The following is a 22436-nucleotide window of genomic DNA, read 5'->3' as shown; positions in this document are numbered from 1 at the left end:
GAAAAAAGTTTTTGAGAAAACTTTTTTTCTCTAGGTATTTGTGAAATTGTATTAAATCTTCTTGACTTCTGGAATCATTTTTTTAAAATTTATTTATTTTATTTATCTTTGGCTGTGTTGGGTCTTCATTGCTGCGCGCGGGCTTTCTCTAGTTGCAGCGAGCAGGGGCTACTCTTCGTTGTGGTGCGCAGGCTTCTCATTGCGGTGGCTTCTCTTGTTGTGGAGCACCAGCTCTAGGCGTGCGGGCTTCAGTAGTTGTGGCACACAGGCTCAGTAGTTGTGACACGCGGGCTCTAGAGCGCAGGCTCAGTAGTTGAAGCGCACAGGCTTAGTTGCTCCGTGGCATGAGGAATATTCCTGGACCAGGGCTCGAATCCATGTCCCCTGTATTGGCAGGCGGATTCTTAACCACTGCACCACCAGGGAAGTCCCTGGAATCATTGTTTTTAGTAACGATTCCAGTTTCTAGTCATTTCAGAAATTTAGCACCTTCACAAATGACTAATATACTCCAAGCAGGAGTGTATTTTTGTATACTTACCTAGTAGAATCTGTCCCACTGGCTTTTTCATATGTTAGTTTTTGATTTTGACATTAAACCTGATTCTTGTTTTCTTCACTTTTACCAAAAAGTCATTTAAGTTTTAGGTTTAATCTTAAGTGTTATAATATTTGTTATTGAACTCTTATTGTAAAAAACAGAAAAACAATATTACAGAATTTTAGGGAAGGGATTTTTATCTAATCTGACCACCTTAACATAATAGTGTTTTAATTTCAGAATGCTTTCTTTTTTATATATGTGTTATACAATGAGCAAAACACAACTATTAGCTAAGTATATAGGATTTAATGAATACTTGATAAAGAGTTTGACTTTAATTCAAGTTTTTTGGGAGGTTTTATACAAGTACATTAGATATTGCCATTAGAAAAGAGAAATAAACATCCAAATCTGTCTTTGATCAGGAACCTGTGGGTTTTAGGTGTTTCTAGTATAATAAGTTCATGGAATAACTAGTTTTTTATTATGAATTTTTTAATTTTGAGAAATTATAATGTCTAATCCTTTGTTTAATTTATTCTATTTTAATATAATTTGCTTTTCCTTCACTCTTCTAAGATGGTTGTGGAGGCAGCGAATCAGGTTATACCTTGAAGGGACTGGCATCAACCCTGTTCCTGTGGACCTTCACGAACAGCAGCTAAGTTTGAATCAGCATAGTAGAGCCTTCAACATTGAGAGAGTTCATGATGAAAGTAGGTAGATTGGGAATTAAGTGTGTTTGGGGCAATATGTAATTTATAGTTCCTTTGATCTCTAATTTCTAGAAGTAATAATTTATAATTATTTGGGGATTTCAGTGCCACTGACAACACTTAAGGAAGTGCAATGAACTACTTGAGTTGTAAAATTTATTATGATTAGATTCTGAAATAACAAATATAGCATATTTCCATGTGAAATTTTTTTCTAGGGTGGATTTGAAAACTCATTGATTAGGGAAGGACTATAAAATGTCCAGGAGGATAGTTGATATTTAGGGAAAGATTCTTGGCCTTAATCTTTGAAATGTCAGAAAGGAAGAAGAAAATGGTAGAAAGAAAATGAACCAATCTTTGAAAGATTTCATAATAATTATACATTTATATACTTACATTTAATTATATTTACCATGGTTCTAGTTATTGATTAGAATCTTTCTGTTAGGAAATTTTCGCATCCCAGCTTTAAGATTTGCATTTCAAATACTTGTGTAAGATGCTAAGAGAATATTAGCATAAGGTGATATGCAGGTTTTTTGTTGTGTTAAGATGAATGCTCAGTTTTGAGCTAATTTGTGGATTATAATTTAGCAATATTTTCCCACTTTTTCCAGTAACTGTAAGACTTTTATGATGCAAGAAGATCCCAAGAGATATCCTAAATGTCTGTGGACTGTATAAAAGGATATTTTTTCCTCCTGCATTTCATTTCTTGGCTAAATTATCAGCAAAAGCTGTCTTTACATATCTGCTTTCTGTCTTTGTTTCTGTCTTGTCATGGTATCTTGATGTTTACTTATGTTTATTTTTTTTCAGAGTTTTTCATGGTGATTTATAGCTTTATAGGTTAACATGTTCCTAAACTGAGTTAATGCCATGTTTTAAAGATGCTGCTTCTTCCCCGGGAAAAAAAAATCATTTGATTTTTAGAAAGTTTTTAAGTAATTATTTTTAAAAAATCTAGACATCTTTCAAGTAATTCATAAGCATATGATTTCTTATTATCATTTTTGAAAGATTGCAGTAAATATTAAATTTTTTTTTTAAGATATTAAAATCTTAGCTAGAAATTTTACTTTATACCTCACCAAAAGAAGTTATTGCTGTCTCCAAAAGATGTTCAGGATTTGGTTTTTTTCACCAACAGCATTATAGGAAAGATGTAGCTTGGTATTTAAAGATTCATTGCTCAGATTCCTATCTCAGATTCACTGTTTTTAGTTTATAAGCTAAATTAATGTATATGAAACAAAATTACACATAAACTTAGTAATATTCAGGATGTTCCTATCTCATTAGTGTTAGTTCTAGAAAAAGAACAGAAAATGTTTGAAATAAAAAATATATATATAAGAAAATTCCTAAAAACTTAGGCACCAGTTTTTGAATGTAAGGACCCACAAAGTACTTAATATAGTCAGTGGTAAGAGGTCCCACACCAAGGTATGTCAGAATACTAGGGATAAAGCAAACCTCTTGCAAGCTTCCAGAAAGGAAGTGATGGTGGTGTTGGTGGTGATTGTGGTTGGAACAGGTTTTTTGATATATAAAGAATCTGGAATCACAGTAGTTTCAGATTTTTCAATAATAACCCTGGAAATTACTTTACTTATATTAATTATTAATATTGTTATTAGCAATTATATAACATTTACAATGTCTAGGCACTATTTTAGTGGGCTTGTTAGAGGGTTTTTTTTGGGGTTTCTTTTGATAAAAGAGCTTTATTTTCTGAGAAAAATTTAGAAGGATTTCAAGGATATCTCATATTTGCTGTTTAAATTCTCTTCAAGTTGGCAGGGAACATTTTCTAGGAAGCTGCCATTTGGGATTTTTGAATATAGAAGTAGGTTTGAGATTATAAATATACCACCATGTTTGATCCCTGATCGCTTTCTAATTTAGAACAAAAGATTACAGAGAAAAACAATCCTAGTTTTTTTTTTTAAACTTCAGCTTGCAAAAGGGATGATTTAACTTTTAAGCAAATAAAATTTTCTATCTAGTGTTATCTATCATTAACTAGGTTATATTTGTATACAAGTTAATGAAGAAGAATTCATTTTTATTACCTTTATACCTTCAAGGGAAGGTAGGGTTGATTATTTTTTAAAAAACTTTTAATCACATAAACTAGTAACTTTCTTATTTGAAAGCCTGGTTGTATTAATTTGGATAAGTGAATTGATTTGATAAACAATCCCATAATCTCAGTGGCTTAACATACTGAAGGTTTATTTAGAGCTCAGCTCACTGTCCAAGGGGTGTTCAGGCAACCTCTGAACAATGGCTCCTACCATCTTCTAAGGCCTCTGAGTCTTCTGTAGCTTGTGGGGAGAAGACAACAGTGAGAGCATGGAGGATCCTTAGGGAAGTTTTAGGAGCCAGGCCTTTTCACTACTTTTGCTCATATTCTATTGGCCATTACTAGTCCCATAGGTATACCCAATGTGAGTAGACCTGGAAGCATAGTCTAACAGTCTGACAGTGTGAGGGAATTGCACAGGGTTGCAGTCTCTGTCACTAGTATAACAATTCTATACTTAAAAATACAAATTAATAATTAATTTTGTAATGCATTCTCTTGGATAGAAAATTGTTAATTGGTATTGAGTCCATCTTATTATGTCCTGCTGAAGCAAGTTGTAAATGAACAGTTCATGATTAGATAATGTTTGGTGGTCAATTAGCATGAAAGAAAATATAAGCAGAATTAAGATGATTAATGAGACTCGAAGCAATTTTACGTTTTCTCTTCCTTCTTTGATAAAAGATTTCAAGTGAAATTCAGCAAGCACACATAATAAAAGTGCAATACAGAAAGGAAAATTAGGATGAGGAAAAACGGATCTAGAGGTTAAAAAGTCAAGACCATATAAAATAAAAAGATATGGTTACAGTTTGATGGTGAGATTTCAGATTTATTAGTAATATTTAGTGAGTACTTACTGTTAGTTGAGCATTTGCAGAAAATCTGTGGGGAGATGTAAAACATTCCATTAGTGATTTACCCTATGCAAAGAAAAATAATTTAAACAATAAATTTTAACTTTTTACATTGGTAAAACTTGTCAGATGTGAAAATGTGAATATATCTAGTACCAAATTAAGAGTTTCAAGAGTTAGGTTTTGCAGTCTGAAGTACAATCAAATTCGATCAAACACAGCAAATTTTCTATATACCTTTTTGTGTCACATTCTTTCTACTATATTAATGAGATTTAGCTGATAATGTTAACCCATTACATAATTTAGTCAAATAAGTTTTAAAAGGTTCCTTGGTATTGTAACAACAGCTTATAATCGAAAGAATAGTTGGGCCACTTTAAGCAGTTATAATCCAAAAGATATGAGATACATGTAATTAATATTCAATAAACATAAATAGGCTACAAGTCAGAGGAGAATAATAGATTGGTGGTCGTGTTGGTGACAGTGGTGGAAAGTTTTATTAGTGTATTAAGTGTCTAATGTGTATTAGATATCTATACACATTACCCCGAAACATAGAATCTTAAAATGTAACAAATTACCCCAGAATTGAGCATCTTAAAACAAAATATTTATGATTTCACAGAGATTGTGAAGGTCAAGAATCCAAGAGTGGCTTAGCTTGCTAGTTTGAGTTTAGGGTCTCTCAGGAGGTGACGGTCAAGCTGTTGGCCGGGACAGCAGTATCTGAAGACAAGATTGTACTGGAAGATATGCGTCACAACTCATCACATGGCTGTTAGCTTCAGTTCCTCACTATGTTGGCTTCTCCATTGGACTGCTTATGAAATATCTTCCCCCAGAGCAAGTGATCTGAGAGAGAGAGTGACCAAGTAGAAGCCAGGGTGTCTTTTTTTAACCCAATCTCAGAAGTGACGTACCGTCACTTCTGCCATACGTTGGTCACATAGACTAATCCTGGTGTGATGTGAGAGGGAGAGTTGTACAAGAATGTGAATACCAGGAGGCAGGAATCACTGGAGACCATCTTAGAGGCTAGCTGCTGCCACAGCTGAGGTGGACTTTTAAGCTTTGACTAAGGAAAAAGATGTGGAGGAGACAGAAAAGGGAACTTGTTCCATAGTGCTTGCCCACCAGGAGATACTTGGGTGCAATGAATCTGCTACTGGTGACATTGAGAGGAAGGGCCTGGCATTTCCATTTGGAGACTGGTAAAAGATAAAAAGTAAGAGAGACCGTTTGAAGGTGACAATCACAAGTTTGATCCAGAAAGCAGTGGGAATTCTTTGGAGGATTTTGCATGATGGAGTGATGTTTAAGTAATCATCAAGGAAGATCACTTAAGCTGTGCATACAACCTTATAGAGTAAAAAATAGATGACATTTTTTTAGGAGTCATAAGAAGAGATGTGGCTCTGTTCCTCCAGTGCTGCCATTGCTAAAAATCACTCCTGAGGTTTTCTACTTGAAAAAATAATCTGAGTTTTAACATAACTGGTTTGGTTTCCTATATGAGCCATTCATGTAATTTGATGCTTAAATCCAGAATGGCTCTCCTTTGGAAGTACTTGATCGTCTCTACTTCTGAAGCTTCCAGAGTAAAACTAAGTCAAGTGCGACCACATGAATCTTATGCTATGGATAAATATATTTTATCGCTCTTGAAAAATTGTTTCAAGAAGACCTAAGGTTTATTTTGGAGAGACAGGGGCTTCATTGCTTCATAATGTTTAGATGATTTTGTGGGTCTGTATTATGAATACTTTAAATATGATTTAATTTATCTGTTAATAGTGATAAGGTGTAGACACTACAAAGACAAATATGAATATATTAATATTTTATAAATTTTATATGATAAAATTTCTAAAATTTAAGGAGCTGTCTTGGATTTTTCTTTCATTACCTTCAGGGTTTGAGGCTTCTGGACCCCAGCTCTTGCCAGTGAGAGCACTAAATGAAGTCTTCATTGGGGAGAGTCTGTCATCCAGGTACTTTTCAACCTGTGATCTTGAGTTTGAAATTTTAATATTTTAGTAATTTTTAAGCTATTTATTTCTACAACCTAAGATTTGTGAATGATTGATACTGTATAAGTAAGAGAAATGAATTATTTAATGAAATATTTCCAGACCTTTGTACATGTTAATACATGTTAAGAGGAAAGAAGGTGTTATTACTAAAAACGTTTGTGAAACCCTGGGTTAAACAAAGTTATTCAGATTTCTTTACTGCAGTATTTCTCAGAGCCTTTAATCTATCATATAGGTGCTTTATAAATGTTTAAGAGAATGATATATAGGTATATATTTGCAATTGATAAAAAACATTGATCTTATTGACAGTCCATATTAATATTGCCCTACTGACTGTCGTAATGTTTTTTAATGCTGATTTATTTGTTTGCTTGCTTTGGTCCAGGATGCAGGTAAGGAGAACGCATTTGGCTATCATGGCCCTTTAGATTTAAGCAAGAACAGTTCTTAGCCCCACCCCTGTTTTGTCATCTATGATTTTAACATTTTTGAATGGTCTAAGCCAATTGGTTTGTAGAATATTCCCTTTTTTAGATTTGTATGATTTTTTTTTCTTCTCTGCATGGTAAGATTCAGAATGAGCATTTTTGGCAAGTATACTACATAGATAATAGTGATCCTTCTTAGTGCAACATCATAAAGCAAGTGTATCGACAGCTTAAAATTTGTAACCATCATTACCAAAAATTAAGGTTAGTGAAGCTCTTTACTAGGAATATAAAAATATAGTATTTTATTACTGATAAGATCTATTTTGTGAGTGTTGAATATAATTTAGGCTTAAATTGTCAGTAGAATTTTTTTGTAAAAATTTTTTTGTGTGACACCAGTTACCAGTTATAAAGTGACTGCCATAATATAAAGTTAATTTAACTCTTGGTAGTATGTTAGAACTTTCCTTCTCATTTTTGTTGATGTAAGTGAATTAGGGGTGGAAGATAGAGATGAATCTATATCCTACTTTCCTGCTTCCAGAACCATGTGACCCTTTGAAGGTCACATAATTGATTCCCTAGTTTACTGAGAGTTTCATATATTCTGAAATTCTCTTTATTATAAGTCATATCCTTTTATAGGAAGTTTAATTATGATAAGAGAAATTTGTCTTAAAAAAGCCACATTTTAGCCAATACCTTAACTGAGGTAGGTAGTACTGAAGAGAGCAAAGCCTTGATTCAACAGAATGATTTGAATGATCTTTTTGAGTTGTAATTATTTTATTAATATAATTTTAAACATATGCAATAAAATACATTGTGCACCCACTAGGGATATAAAGATGAATAAGGTAAAGATAGTGGTATCTCACATAAAGGTAGTAAAATACATAATTTAAAAATTATTAAAAGTAAAATGTATTCTTCAAAGAAATCAAATAAAAATATATTACTTAAAGAACTTTAAAATATGGTAAAATGTGAAGATGTATTTAATATAGTAAGACTTATGCAGCAACAGAAAAACTTTGTATATAGCATATCAAGTTTGAAACAACATGGAAATGAGTAATGGATACATTTGTGTCATAAGAGAGAAGGAAGAGAATGTAACTCTAATTAGTGATATAATCTAGTCATTATTGGTAAAGAGGCAGAAGAGAACAACTTCAAAATGAGATTGGAGGAGGTCTGCATTAAAATAAATAGATGACAAAGGTAAAGATGTTTTGTGAGTTTATGCTTAATTCTAGGGAAGCCATTTAATGGCTTACATTATTCTGTTTGTATATTTTAAAGGTCATAACTTCTGAGAGCTTCTACTAGTGTTGCTTTATGATTTGTACTTACTAAAAAATAACTTATAAAAGGAGGAAAATTGGGGTCAATTGATAGATTTTTTGGAAATTCAGTGAAGTCCCATTAGGAGGTTTTAGACTGAATGCTTTCATTTTTTGTGGTGGTCGTGATTTGGTTGGTTTACCCCTGATGTCTGATGCTTGTTCTTTTTGTGATCTTAGATGCCTCACCTGATATCTTTACTAAGATAAGGGTAGCAATGGGTTGGCTTCTGATGCTACTGAAAAAGATTTAACTACTGGAAATGTTAGAACTTATTTTTAAAGATTCTATGACATAGACCCTTAGGCAGAAAGGAAATGAACACTTATTGGATGCCTGCTACGTGTCAGGCACTGTGCATGTTGTGTAAGTTGTCACATGTATGCTCATAGCAGCTCTGTGAGAAAAGTAGTTGTATTGATCAGTGAAAAATTGAGCTTTGGAGAATTCAAATAACTTGCCCAAGGTCATATATTTAGTTAATTAGCATCAGAACCATCATGTAAACCCAGAATTTCTGATTCCAGATCCTGTATTGAGTTGTCATGAAAACTTGTGAAGTACTGCCAATTTTTGGACTGCCCCTGCCTGTCCACGCCTTCCTACTGGCAGTGCTATCTAAAGGTCATCTTGTATTATTTCTTACATAGCATCTTGTTTACTGCTTAAAGCAGAAAACAGCACTCTAAATAGTTGGTAATTATTATTTACTTTAAAATTTCTGACCTACCTACTAGAATATAAACGTCAAGAAGATCGTGTCTATTATGTTTGCCATTAAATCCCCAGTACCAACACAGTGCTTATTAAAACATAATAGGCACTTAATAATGTTTATGGAGTGAATAAATATTGAGTCCTGCCAAATGTTTTCATTATCTCCATTTTATAGGGAAGTCTGTGGCTCAGAGAAGTGAAATAAATTGCCCCAAATCACACAATTAATAAATAACAGAGCCAGGGTAAGCCTGTGCTCTTCTTCAGTGTATACAATAGAACTGTGGTCTTCCTGAAAACTGAAGTGCTTTGCTTGGAAAATACGAAGTGCAGCAATATTATTCCTGCCTCATTTATAATGTTCTTAGACTTAAGAACATTTTAAAAGCCCAATTTTTTTTCTTTTCTCCTATTTGTTCTAACCTAGAATGTCTTATTCTTGGGCTGTAGCAGTGGACAATTTAAGAAGAAGTATACCCACTCTAAAGGGACTGTGAGTTTTATTGCTGCCTTAAAAAAATAATCTCCCTGAAGCCAAAATTCTCTGAGTTGACTAATCTTGATAAACCTGCATGTGGGAATGACACTAAATTTGTTCCTTGTTTTGGGCTCAACGTCTCTCACCTGACTATACTTTCCTTTCTCTTCACCTCTGCTTCTCCTCTATCCTCACTTACCTATAATATTTGGCTCTATGTGATTCTGGCATAATAGCAGCCATTCCTATGGATTCAGATGGCTTGTCTGTGTATAATAGGCTCCTAATGTACCTAAAATTCCTAATTTTCTAGGAAGATATAACAAAGCTATGAAATAGATTAAATGTGAATATTAGGCTTGCTATCTTTTATTTTTGTAGAGAATGCTGACTTTAGAGAAAAAATGACATGGAGTTATATCATGTAAAATGTTCACAAACCAAGAACTTGGTAGGAGAAATGAAAGGGTTAGAATAAGAGATAAATTATCCATTGAATGTTAGTATTTGCAGGCATGTCTAATAATTGTCATTATTTTGAAAAGCTGTATTTTGTTAAGGGTTTATTTTAACTTTTTTATTTGCTGGAGAAAAGTAACCCATTGTTGACCAGTGACATCATTATTTTAAGATATAGTTCACAAAATAAGCTTTTACGTGTTTCAAAAGCTCTTTGAATAGTTGCAAATCATTTATACATTCATGCAGTTAAAGAATAGTGTCATTATTGCTGGTGGGAGAAGACTCAGTTGATTCCGTATTTATTAAATACACTAAGAAATATAAATCTTTTAAAAAATTACAGTTCTTGTTCCCTAGTTTCGTCCAGTGATCCAGGACTGGTTGAGATTTTTCTTTAGAACTTCATTATCTCTGCTAGCTTACTATCAATTCAAAAGGCACATTAGTATGTAACTTAAGAAACAAGAGTTTAGCAGAAACTATTGGTAACTTGAAGGATTAGATGCAGACTTAGATGTAACAAGGACTAGCTACCAAGAATGAAACTCTCCTAGGAATGGTATTTTCTTTTTGAATTCTGAAATAAGGTTCTGTATGTTTCCATAAAAGCAGTAGCAGCAATGCCAGGTAAAAATTTACAAGAAGCTCCTGTTTGAAATGTTAAAGTATTGATAGAAAGGAGGCACATATAGATCAGAGAGGGGTGCAGAAATGCAGATATTTTAAAATTTTTTTCACTTAATTAGTATTGAAATTAGCATCATGATGTGTGTGCCAACTAAGTCAGGTATGTCTGAGTCAAGCTGGCCTACTTAGATTTCATCAGCGCTGAAAGACTATGCTTATCTTATTTACCATGAGACATAAGTTCAGCCAATCCACTTTTATATTCTCAATTCACAGGGCTTCCTACTACGAGATTTCAGTTGATGATGGTCCATGGGAAAAACAGAAGAGTTCAGGGCTCAATTTGTGTACTGGAACAGGATCAAAGGCCTGGTGAGTAACTTGAGATGTTGCTTATCAACTTTTGTGAAATACTTTAAGTAATGTAATTTAGTTGCTATCTCATATTGGTGTATCTAAGGCCTCTAATATGCAAGAGGTAGCTAGCCTGGTGTTATTATATCGGTTGGCTCAGTTTAGCTACACTCATTGATTGGGTCCAGGAGTCCGGCTTTGACTTCTTAGATTATAGCGCAGCCTGGATCTGGTCATTCTTTAGCTTCCCATACTAGGTTTGTAAAGAGAAAAAAGAAAATGAGAAATGTTTTGAGGGATTATATATTTTTAAAAATGAACATTTCAAGTAATAGTAAAGAAATGAAAACAAAGTACAGTACCAAAAAATATGCTGGAGGTTTGTGCATTCAAGGCCTAACTGGAGATAACCTGGGACATCCTGCAACTTGTCTACCCTGTGACCTCTCTCTGGGAAGTCTCTTCTACTTCTTAGTACACACATGCACATGCCTCCCAGACCTTTATCTGTAGCTGTCTTCTCTCTTGAGTATAAACTCATATTGTAAACCTACTTACTACATAGGATTTCAATAGCATTTCAAATTCAACACATTTAAAACTGAATTTATTGTCTTCAGTTGTTCTCCCCGTGTTCCCTGTCTTGCTTAATAGTATCACCCTTAACCTTGACATCATATTCTCAGGAAAACACATTATTCCTTAAAACCTTGCTCTTATCTTTGAGTCTCCCTTTTCTCCCCTATCAGTCTCTAAATCCTGTCAGATATAATTCAGAAGCTCTAGCCCCCTTTTTCAGTTTCTATTGCTATTTCTTTGGTATAGGGCCCCATCTTTTCAGTGAATATTCTTTGTGTCTCACCCTTTATTCTTCAGGCTGTCATTCACACTACTACCACAGAGTAATATTTCTAAAATATAGGTATATCTCCCTATTTCCTTCTGTGCTTTAAAACTTTCATTGACTCCTATGTTCACATTGCTCAGACTGTCATATAAGGCCCTTTAAGTATGACCTCCTTGCCAGCCTACTCCTGCCTGACCCTAACCCATCACACTGGACACACTGCAAGCTACTTGCAATTCTTAGCACAAGCCACGTTCTCTCTGGGCTTTTTGTTTTTGCTCAATGCACCTTCTTCCTGCATTGAATGCCTGAACACTCTCCCCTTTCCATCCACTGGCTGAAAATTCCAATCTTCAAATGTCATTTTCTGTAGGAAACCTTTACTTAAGACCTAGTTCCTTTCATAAGCCTAATTAATCGATCCCTTTTTTGCCTTTACCCAGCACTTTTTCCTCATCACACTGTTATAGCACTTAGCACATTATTAATTTCTGATAAGCTCATACCCAGTTAGTTTGAGCAACTTGAGGCACATGGGATGGTGACTAGTGTTTTTTTTTTCCCTGCTTAATTTTTTGTGTGCATAGCACAGTACTTAATACAAAGTCACTTAAATACTTTTTGAATAAATGACTACATGCTCACAAATATAGCTAAAACAGTGCTTATCAAACTGACTTTAAGTTTGGATGCTTTAAAATTGAGTTTTATTTCCCCTACCACACACTTTATAGTTGAGTCCTGTGTTGATGTTGCATTTAAATAAGTATGGCTGAGGGTAGAATTTCAGTCTTCTCTGTGTTGCTTATTAAAGTCTGCTTTGTCTCCCATGCTCTAGTGTAGAACCAACTCTGTCTCTCTAACTATATCCTGTCCCTGCCACCTTGGTTAACTCAGTCCCTTTTCTTCTCTATTCAGCCCTATGTAGCTTACTTGCTTCTAACATGTTCTACTCTCCTCCCTGTCATAACTGATAACATTTCTTTTGTTACGATTGCATTTCCCATGTATCTTTTGATCCTTTTTCTCTTCAGAAAGTAGGGGGAGAAAAGAGAAGCCTAGGGGCCAGAGGGACTGAGGGAAAGTTATATGTTCTATATGTTAATTTCAACTTACTGCAGTACCATCTTTGAGCACTTTCTTTGTCCCAAGTAAGTATATTGTCTTATTTAAATTCTCAAAAATACTCTGGAATTAAGTGATTTTATTTTCATTAATAGAGTTTAAAAAGTCTCAGAAGTTGGCTGACTTGCCCAAAGCCATGTGGCTAATAAATGGTGGAGGCAGGATTTAAATTCTGGACTTAACTATAAGGTGTAGACCTCATGAGCCACAGAAGGAGGAAAAGCATGGACGGTTCCCTGTGGGAGGTTGTGAGACATGCTTAGAAGTGTTGCCCATGATAGCCACACTTGTTCCTTTAGCTAGAGCTTAGTTACATGCTATGTGGCAAGAGGGGGTGGGAAATATAGCCTAATCATGTGTCCGGGGTCGGGGGGGAAGAGAGTTCAGGGATTAGCTATCCCATCTTTGCATTTCCAAAAATTCTTGCACAAGACATAGGATGTAATGGTTATGTTGCATAGCAAGTGTCTCTGCATTGTTGCATTCTCATCTCGGTCCTCTTCCCAGTGTGGGATGTGATCTCTAGCACACACTAGGAGAAGTTCCACAGAGCGGGATTATTTATGTTTCCATGAGTTCTTAAGACTGTTGCCAGTCCTCCTCCATACATTCTGCCCTAGCAGACTTAATTAAGGGTGAGGAGCTGTTCTTAAGAGAAAGTTTTACTAGCTGATGAAGATATGAGACTCTTTGTCTTTCGATTTGGTTGTCTTTAGAAGTTATGTCCAGTTTCAAATCAGAACTCTTAGAATGGTGAAGGTTGTAGATCGAAGGAAAAAAGTTGTGTGCTAGCTAACTCCTGCTTTGGCATATAGTTTGTCTTTGATATAGAATGTAAACCACTCCTAAAGGTAGAGTGAATTGGCTGAGATTTAGATTACAACCACAGGAAATTAGTGTTAATTTAACCCCAATTCAGAGAACTTAGTTTGTGTTGATTTGTGGTATCTCTAATAAGTCATAGTTCTAGGAATGTTAGAGCATGTCTTACAAGACTTCCGTTCTCTTAAACTAAGTCTTAACTACAATAAGGAGATATAAGTCATTAATATCCTTTGCTCTAAACATATTTTAATTCAGTGGCACCCTAATAAATAGCTTATTTTTATGTGACTTTTAATTTAAAGTATAATTCCAAAACAGTATCTTTCAGTAATGGGTATATTCAGAGGAATTAGAGTATAACTCATACATATTCCTTGCATTCGACATTTTCATTCAGTGTTGAGTTCTTGCTGTGAGCCAGGTAGTGCCTAAAGTGCCTTATGTCTTGTAGTGTGTGACAGTAATGCGAATGAGATAGGTTTTGTGAACCTCATAGTAAACAATAAGAAAGTCAGAACACTCGAAGTATTTTGCTTTATACCACATAGTGAGTACGAGCAAAGGTACAGAGGCGAGAATGAGCCTGGGGTGTTTGGAATGTGAAATTGGAGGACAGATAATGGTGAAAAATAGGAAAGGCAAGGGCCAGATTTTAGATTTTTTTAGGAATTGTGTGACTATGCAACATTGTGCCTGTTCGTGTGGATTATCTACTGAGAAGAGTGAGAAGAGTTAGAGGCAGAATTCCAAATTACCTGGAAGAGTTTGTTTTCTAAAAACCTTTCCTTAACCATCTTTTTAGACCCCAGCACAGAGCTTCTTTTAAAAGTTATTGAGGGACTTGCCTGGTGGCACAGTGGTTAAGAATCTGCCTGCCAGTGCAGGGGACACGGGTTCGAGCCCTAGTCCAGGAAGATCCCACATGACGCAGAACAACTAAGCCTGTGCGCCACAACTACTGAGCCTGTGTGCCACAACTACTGAAGCCCGTGCATGTAGAGCCCGTGCTTCTCAACAAAGACAAGCCACCCCAATGAGAAGCCTGTGCACCGCAGTGAAGAGTAGCCCAGCTTGCCGCAACTAGAGAAAGCCCACGCGCAGCAATGAAGACCCAATGCAGCCAAAAATAAATAAATAAATTAATTAATTTTAAAAAAAGTTATTCATGTTTGTGTTAATGTTTGTTCCTAAGTGGTTAAGCAAGGCATTTGCTAGTAAAAGATTTCTCATCTTCAGAAACTATTTTATAATTTGAAGAAATACACATTTTAAAATATGTTCGATAATAGAGTATACAACAAAAAGTTAGTCTCTTTCACTTCATATCTCTAGTACTAATCTCCAGATATAACCACTCTGTACATGCATATATTTTTTTAATATAAGTAAAACAGGTAAGTTTTATATATATATATGCACACATACATACCATATAATGCTTTTGGTTTTTTAACTTAACATATTGTTATCTTTCCATTATCAGTGCATATAGTTGTATTTTAGCCTTTTTAATATCTACATAGTATTCTACTGAGTGGCTATAATATAATTTATTTACCCAGCTTCCTATGGTTTTGCTATTATGTGCTTCCCAGTTGTTTTGCTATTATAAATAATGCTTCAGTAAATATCCTTGTATTTGTCTTTGTGTATTATATGTACAAATATATTTTAGGATAAACTACTAGGTTGAAGAATATGTTCATTTTAAATCTTAATAGAGCAGAATTGCCCTCCAGTTGTAATCTCTATAATTCCATTAGTATATGAGAACACTTCTTTTCTCATACCCATGTCAATACATTGTCAGTTTTTAATCTTTAAAATCTGAGAAAAATCTTGTTTTAATATGTATTTCCTCAAGTATGAGTAAGATTGAACATTTTTTTCATATAGACCCATGAACTATTTGCCCATATACTTTGCCCACTTTTTAAAACTGTATAAGGTGGCTGTTGTCTTTTGGTCATTTTTTTTTTTCCTGATAATTTCTAAGAGTTTTCTGTACATTAAGTAGATTATTCCTTTTTCATTTTTCGTATGTTTTTAGAACTAAAATAAGAAAAGATGTATATGGTGTTTGTTTCTAGGTCATTCAATATTAACAGGGTTGCACCTCAGGCTGTGGAAGATGTTCTAAATATTGGTGAGTACCAAATAGCTCTTATATGTTATATTATAATATGCTAAATATATTTTATTGTATGTTAGCTGTATTGTACATTATAAACTATTTTATTTAATCAAGATATTTCCCCTTTTCCTTTTTCAATAGCAAAACGACAAGGAAATTTAAGTCTTCCATTGAACAGAGAATTTGTAGAGAAAGGTCAGTGACCAATGATCATAACTACTAACACTTTCAGTTAAGTTCTGTACATATTTTGAGGATGTTATTGTGAAGTGTACTTGTCTAATTAAGCAAAGCGTAGTGCTTTTTTGACTCAAATATGCTCTTAATATAATACCCCTTAAAATATATTTTAAACAATAAAAAGTTTAAAGCTGGAATTTTATATTATGATTTTTGTCAACCATGGAAATATAACCTCTGTGTCAAAACAGTGTGACTGCAAACATGTCCTGGGGGATAGGAAAATGTAGAAAAATACACATCTGGAAATTAGGAAATGCACACCTAAACTCAATGTGCCATTAATATCCTCTAAATGAGAAGGAATTCACTGAACTCTGATTGCTTACCTTCACATTCACTAAAATGTTCTCTTTAACCTTCTCCTATATGTCCCTGCCCAGTTATTTCAGGGTTCCTTTAAGAGAACCAGCACAGTTGGAGGAAGGATACTGATCAGCGAATTTGAAGACTAGGTTCCAATCCCAGACCAGCCAGTCACTCACTGTGAAACGATGGGCAAGACTGTTTCTTTGCTCCTCTGCTTCCTCAACTGTGGAATGAGAGAGTGGACGTAGATTGCTGGGGCATAGGAATTTTTCAAATTTATTTGTTAAATTTTATTTTTTTAAAATATTTACATTCGTAAACTGAAAACCACATTCATTTGATTTGCATATGAAATTTTAACACACTAAAGTCTACTCATCTGCTAGGATCATTTTCAAAAGTATGGACCTCAAACTAAAGCTAAATCGTGCTGTCTCTGTTTAATTGAAGAGTATCCTAAGATTTCAAGGTAAATTATTTTTAGAAAAACAACAAAAAATCCAAACTTGTTTATAGTTGCATCTATTTACCTATGCTGCAACTGTCATCCATAAATATTTGAGTTTGAGAGTTATCAGAACAGACATGTTCTTACTGGTCGCTCTTAAAATGATTTAGCAATACCTGATAGAGTATATTAACAGTGTGAGTTCATTTTGTTTATATATTTTGGATTCTCGTAAGACTTCCTTTGTTGGGGAGATAGTTTGTCTTTAAAATATAGTTTGTAAACAGGACTAAATCTCTGCGGTTACTTTCAACTCTCTAAAATGGACTGTTTTCTCCCTCTCTCAATTTGAGACCTAAAAGATAATTTTAATCATGGCTTTGAGCTAGAATTAGTGTTAAATCTGCATCAAAGAAATGAAAATTAGGCATTTATAGTAATTGATTCTTCATTATATAATTTAACTTAAAGCATAACGTGTATAAAACAACTGAAATTTATATCAGGTATACAAATTAAGGGTATATATAAAATACAGTGATTGATTTTTCTTTTAATAAACATACTGCTTTACTGAATGAATATTATTCCTTTGAAGATTTGACTATCTTCAGAAGCAATAGTGAATGACAATGGTGCAGTAACTGTTACAGACACTTCATTTAATTCAAATGAAATTTTGGTATATAAGGTAGATTATCTAATAGTCTTGCAATGTCTTTTAATGTGGTGCTCAACTAAATGTTCTTTCAAGCCCAGTTTCTTTGTACAGTTGTTTTTAACCAGTTTGTGCTCTGCATGCCAACTCTTGTGTGCCTCTTGGTTAGAGAGAAAGCAGATCCGAAAGCCTTCTAGAAATATCTTGAGTAATAGCAGTTTCATTAGAGAAAGCTTATTGCCTGCCATTGTTTGAGACTGAATTTTATATCAAGACTATTAACTTATACTTATGAACTCTCTGGCGTGGTATTTTGTAAAGGAACTTATTAGCAAGAGATTATGGCAATTTAAGGTCCATTTTCGAGTGCCTCAAGCTAGTTTCTCTTTTTTTTGTTTGATTACTAGCTTTATAGGTACCCCCCGACCCCAGCCAAATGTACCTATATTTCTGCTATATTGTGGGTGATGTAGGCTTCTGTGGGCTAATCTTGGAACATACTCCTCATTTATAAGCGTTTTTTTGTTGGTTTCTTTTTTTAATGGAATGTGTTGTGAGTTCCAAGAAACTTGCTGCCAACCAGACCTTTGGAATAGAACTGTGCTTGTAAATTGGGGATGGCATCCATTTTCATTTTGCACTTCTCAGAAGTGACTGTCTTTCATCGAATATGCTAATATTTGTTTTTTTTTCTTTATAGTAACAAATGAATATAATGAATCGCTGCTCTACAGTCCAGAAGAACCAAAAATACTTTTCAGTATTCGAGAACCAATAGCAAACAGAGTTTTTTCAAGCAGTCGTCAGCGTTGTTTCACCTCCAAGTAAGCTTCCTAAGTTGTCTTGTGGCTGTTTTCCTCCCTTGTAATTATAAAGCACAGTTGGCTTTAAAAGTGTTCAATTTCATTAAATTCACTCCTTCAGACTTAATCTCGCAGGGAAAGTAGAACCTGTAGAACTAAAGAGGTGTCATGCTAACCTGGCTAAAGTAATATTTTGTCTAACACTTAGGGTTCCATTTTAGAGAAACTAAAGTTTAAGTTAATAGAAAGGAGAACATAGTTATTTAATTGGGTGATGTGGGCTTTGTTTGTTTACTCTAGTAAGACACAGTAAGATCAAATTATCACTTCAAAAGAAGCTGACTGGAAAGCAACTTTTTTTTCACATGCTGTGGCATAAAAGCAGGACCTGCATTCATACAAAGTCATACAAAGTCTAATATAACTTCAGAGTAGGATTCATTGCTTTCAGCTTTTCCCTGAAAGTGAATCCCCCCCTCCCCACATCTATTAAATTTGCCTTGGATTGTTTTTTGAGGGGAAGAGGATATACAGAAATGTTTGTAATTTCTTATTTTGTGAAGGTTGCCCAATTTTCCAAACTAACAAGGAAACCTACTATAATTCTGAAAAAATGTCATCTATCTCATGGCAAGCAAAGAACAGTTTAATTACAAATTGCTGCTTATAGTGTGCATATAGTTTTTTGAAAATACACAACTGAATTTTTCCAGGAAAGACACAAAAAAGGAAACTCGTCATACTTAAAAATCACTTTATCATTTGAGAGTTAATTTTGATTAATCAACGAATCTGTACTCAGTTTGGGTGAAACTGTAAAGATTCATTTAAATGTTTGCTCATATAAGTAGGAGAATAGCTTTATGACTTCGGTGGTTGGAAAGTATTTCTTAGCAACAAGATTGATAAATTGAACTACATTAGAGTTAAGAACTTTTGTTAATCAAGGCACCATTAAGAAAATAAAAAGGCAAGCCACAGAGTGAGATAGTCTAGCAATGGACTCATATCCAGAATATATTTTAAAAATTCCTACAAGTCAATAAGAAAAAGACAGGCAGCCCAGTAGAAAAATGGCCAAAAGTCATGGACAGGCATTTCACAAAAGAGAATATCCAAATGGCTGATAAGTATATGGAAAAATATCCTTGACCTTATTATTCATCTGAGAAATATAAATTAAAACTACATAATATGATACCACACACACCAGAATAGCTAGAATACCAGTTGTTGATAAGGTGGAGCAGGTGGGACTTTTATGTCCTAACATTAGGAATAGTTTGGAAACTTGTTTGGCAGTTACCTACCAAAGCTGAATACAGCGCATGCAGGGACCCAGTAATTCTGCTCCAAGATATATATCCAGCAGAAGTGTATACACTGACCAGAAATGTGTGCACCAAAAGACATGCTCAAGAATATTCATAGTAGCACTATTCCCAATAGGTAAAAACCCAAATGTCCATGAATAGTAGAAGAGATACTTAAATTTGGTTATTTTTGTACAATGCAAGTGTTTTCAGACAGCAATGAAAATGAACACACGGCTGCTACAGGTAATAACATGGATGATTTCACAAACATGCTATTGAGCAGAAGCAGCCAGACATGGGCATACCCATTGTGTTCTTCCATTTATATAAAGTTCAAGAATAGACAAAACTATTACTACTATGGTGATTGAAATTAGGGTAGTGGATATGCTTGGGAAGGAGGGGCTGGGGGTAGAGACTGGGAGATGGGAGTAAGAGCAGTGAGGGAGCTTCTGGGGAGCTGGGTAACATTCAGTTCCTAATTTGGGTGTTGATTACGCAGGTGTGTTCATTGAGCTGTACCCTAATAATTTGTGCCTTTTCTGTATGTTGTACGTAAATAAAAATTTTACATGAAAACAGTTACATTCTTGCTCACTACTTAAAATACTTGTAATGGTAATAACTCAACATTCAAAAGCCTATGAATTCCATCTGAACTTGTTCACTGATAAATGTTTGGGTGAATGGAGCTCTCCTGAACATTGAAGTTTTGAGATTTTTTTGATGATGTACCCATGTATTCACATAGTCACTAATTCTCTCATATCAAAGAGCAACTTGATTTTTAAAATCAAGGCCAAATGATCTCTCTGCCAATTTAGATGACGATGAAGTGTTGTAAAGAACCTGTAATTTAGGGTTAAGAAGTGTTGCTATTTAATGAGATGTTTCTTTCTGCTTAGGGTTTGTGTTCGTTCTCGTTGTTGGGATGCCTGCATGGTTGTAGATGGAGGAACTTCCTTTGAGTTTAATGACGGAGCAATTGCTTCAATGTTGATCAATAAAGAAGATGAGCTTCGAACTGTGCTTCTAGAACAGTGAAGGATTTCCTCAGATGACAATTTTGATCACTGGAAAAAATAGTTTTACTGTGGAAACAGACTGCCAGTCATAAGGCTACATTTTTTGGTTATTGTTGAGACTGGTTGGCCTTGGGCTCAAAGGTGATCAAGCAAGTGAGATTTGTATTATTCTTCTGTTGGATTCTGATGGAAAAGATATTCACTGTGTAAGAAAATGGATGGACTAAATTGATTAGAATTCGTACCAGTGAAATTTCTATATTGCTTACAGTTGGTTTCCAGGAGTGCTGATATCTTTAAATTTAGAGAGGTAGGCTCCAATAAAAGATTAAATGTTTAAGGTTTGAAATTTAACTGTACAAGCTTTTTTTCCTTCCTTTTCCTCCTAATTTTGTGGAATTGGTCAGTCCAAACACATCTCATTTGATTAGTATTTTTTTATAGTACCTAAAATTCAAGATTTTTTAAAAGATTTGGTGATGGAGAATTTTGATAAATCCTGACATTGACCTAATTGAAGTAGGTAAATGTGTTTTTTATATGCTAAGAGTTTTCTAATTTCAGAACACAATGATATTGTTATGACTATTGATTTAAAAAATTCAAACAATCATTTTTGAAATTATTTAGATGTTTTCATTTAATTGACTGTCAGGTTAATTTTGACAATGCTGGGTGAAATATATATGGACAAAATCATGACACCGTTTCAAATGTATTAATTACCCAATAACTATTTTAGGTCTTAGGTAATTTTTTTTAATGATTTGAGTGTCTAATAAAGTTCTTCCTTATTTACAACTATCTAACATGGATTCAAAGACTAAAAGGATGAACTAATTAGACATATTCTATTAGGAGTTTGGTAAAACCTTAAAAAGATATTTTCATCTAGTGTAGGAGTATTGTCAGAAAGAAAATGGATTATTTAATAAATATGCAAAACACTTTCGTTTTGGAATTGCCTTACTTATTATCATGGTAGTTTTCACCTAACTCATATTCCAAGTTTTACACATTAGCTTTGGAGGATAAAATGTTATGGCTTTTCTTTTTTTCCCGTTATGACAGTTTCTTTACCTAATTCCTGATCTACTTATAAGTAATCCTAGAATTATCACAGAAAGTACCTCTTGCTGCATCATGAGACAATTGGTATTCTCACTCCAGTTATTCAAAGTTGTTTTTTTTTTTTTTTCACTTGCTGTTAAAAGCTTTTCTTCAATCACTGAAATATTTATTGAATACCCACTCAGTGCCATGTACTGTGTCAGGTGCTAGATATACATTGGTAAAGTAAACAGACTCTACCTTATAGAACTTGAGTCTAGTGAGCTCAGAAGTAAATTCTGTGAAAGCTAGGATGTATTATAATCAAATCGAGTGCTCTTAGTTCTGGCAGCATTTATCATGTTCTTGTCAAAATTTTTATATAAATGTTACTATACAAAGATAATCTAGGTTTTGTTGTATATCCAGAACAAGAATCTGTTTTTTTTTTCCTTAGTTAAGAGTATCTGCATAGACACTAATAGCAAGGAGTTTACGTGATGCATACAATAAAAATTGGTGTTTTACCAGAGATGGATCTAATTTCTTGTTTGATTTAAAAATGATATACTTAAGATGCCACTTTAGAAAGAAGTGAAATTCCACACTATAGAAACTCCCTAACAGGTTTAAAATACCTTTTTGACAAAAATGCCAACTCCATCTTTAATATCAAGGAAATCCAATTGTCCAAAATGGTACCAGAGATCTGTTTAATATGTAACATATTAATAGGTAACCTGCTATGTAAAATTGTTCATAAGCCATATTTTAAAGGTTTTAAAAATACTTAATGTGCTTCCTTTGTGATATAACTTCTAACATTTCTGCTCTGTGGTGGGGATTTATTTGTAAGAGATGATGAGAGGCAAAGGATGTTTGAATAGCAAAAATGTTTTTATGAATGAGTTAACCTTTTCATGGCAACTACATGTGAATAAAATTAAACCATTGTTATCTTTTCTTTTTTAGTTCATTTCTTTAGC

General features: G+C 34.1%; 2 protein-coding genes across 9 annotated transcripts in view; one reads left to right on the top strand and one right to left on the bottom strand.

Annotated features, from left to right (window-relative positions):
- NADK2 (NAD kinase 2, mitochondrial) overlaps positions 1 to 22407 on the top strand; it is a 46194-nt gene extending 23787 nt beyond the window's left edge. For 4 of the 6 annotated variants that reach the window (XM_019930140.3, XM_019930143.3, XM_019930144.3 and 1 more), the window contains 8 exons: positions 1124 to 1260; positions 6131 to 6209; positions 9177 to 9242; positions 10593 to 10688; positions 15558 to 15613; positions 15743 to 15796; positions 17957 to 18080; positions 20281 to 22407. In XM_019930140.3, the coding sequence (XP_019785699.1) occupies positions 1124 to 1260; positions 6131 to 6209; positions 9177 to 9242; positions 10593 to 10688; positions 15558 to 15613; positions 15743 to 15796; positions 17957 to 18080; positions 20281 to 20419 (751 nt within the window). In that variant the 3' untranslated portion in view covers positions 20420 to 22407. The remainder of the gene's footprint in view (positions 1 to 1123; positions 1261 to 6130; positions 6210 to 9176; positions 9243 to 10592; positions 10689 to 15557; positions 15614 to 15742; positions 15797 to 17956; positions 18081 to 20280) is intronic. The other 2 variants (XR_012330652.1, XM_004313932.4) reach the window with 2 other exon arrangements.
- SKP2 (S-phase kinase associated protein 2) overlaps positions 1 to 22436 on the bottom strand; it is a 71857-nt gene that overhangs the window by 10831 nt on the left and 38590 nt on the right. For 2 of the 3 annotated variants that reach the window (XR_002175357.3, XM_019930148.3), the window contains exon 10: positions 4216 to 4240. Coding sequence is in view for 2 of the 3 variants with exons in the window: in XM_019930148.3 (XP_019785707.1) it covers positions 4216 to 4240 (25 nt within the window). In the remaining variant the exon portion in view is untranslated. Of the gene's footprint in view, positions 1 to 4215; positions 4241 to 10682; positions 10924 to 22436 lie in introns of those variants that run through there. The other variant, XM_019930149.3, reaches the window with a different exon arrangement.

The sequence above is a fragment of the Tursiops truncatus genome, chromosome 3 (genome assembly GCF_011762595.2).
Source record: "Tursiops truncatus isolate mTurTru1 chromosome 3, mTurTru1.mat.Y, whole genome shotgun sequence".
NCBI classification, from domain to species: Eukaryota; Metazoa; Chordata; class Mammalia; order Artiodactyla; family Delphinidae; genus Tursiops; species Tursiops truncatus.
The sequence above is the reverse complement of the archived record's forward strand: the minus strand, read 5'-3'. Positions and strand labels throughout refer to the sequence as shown.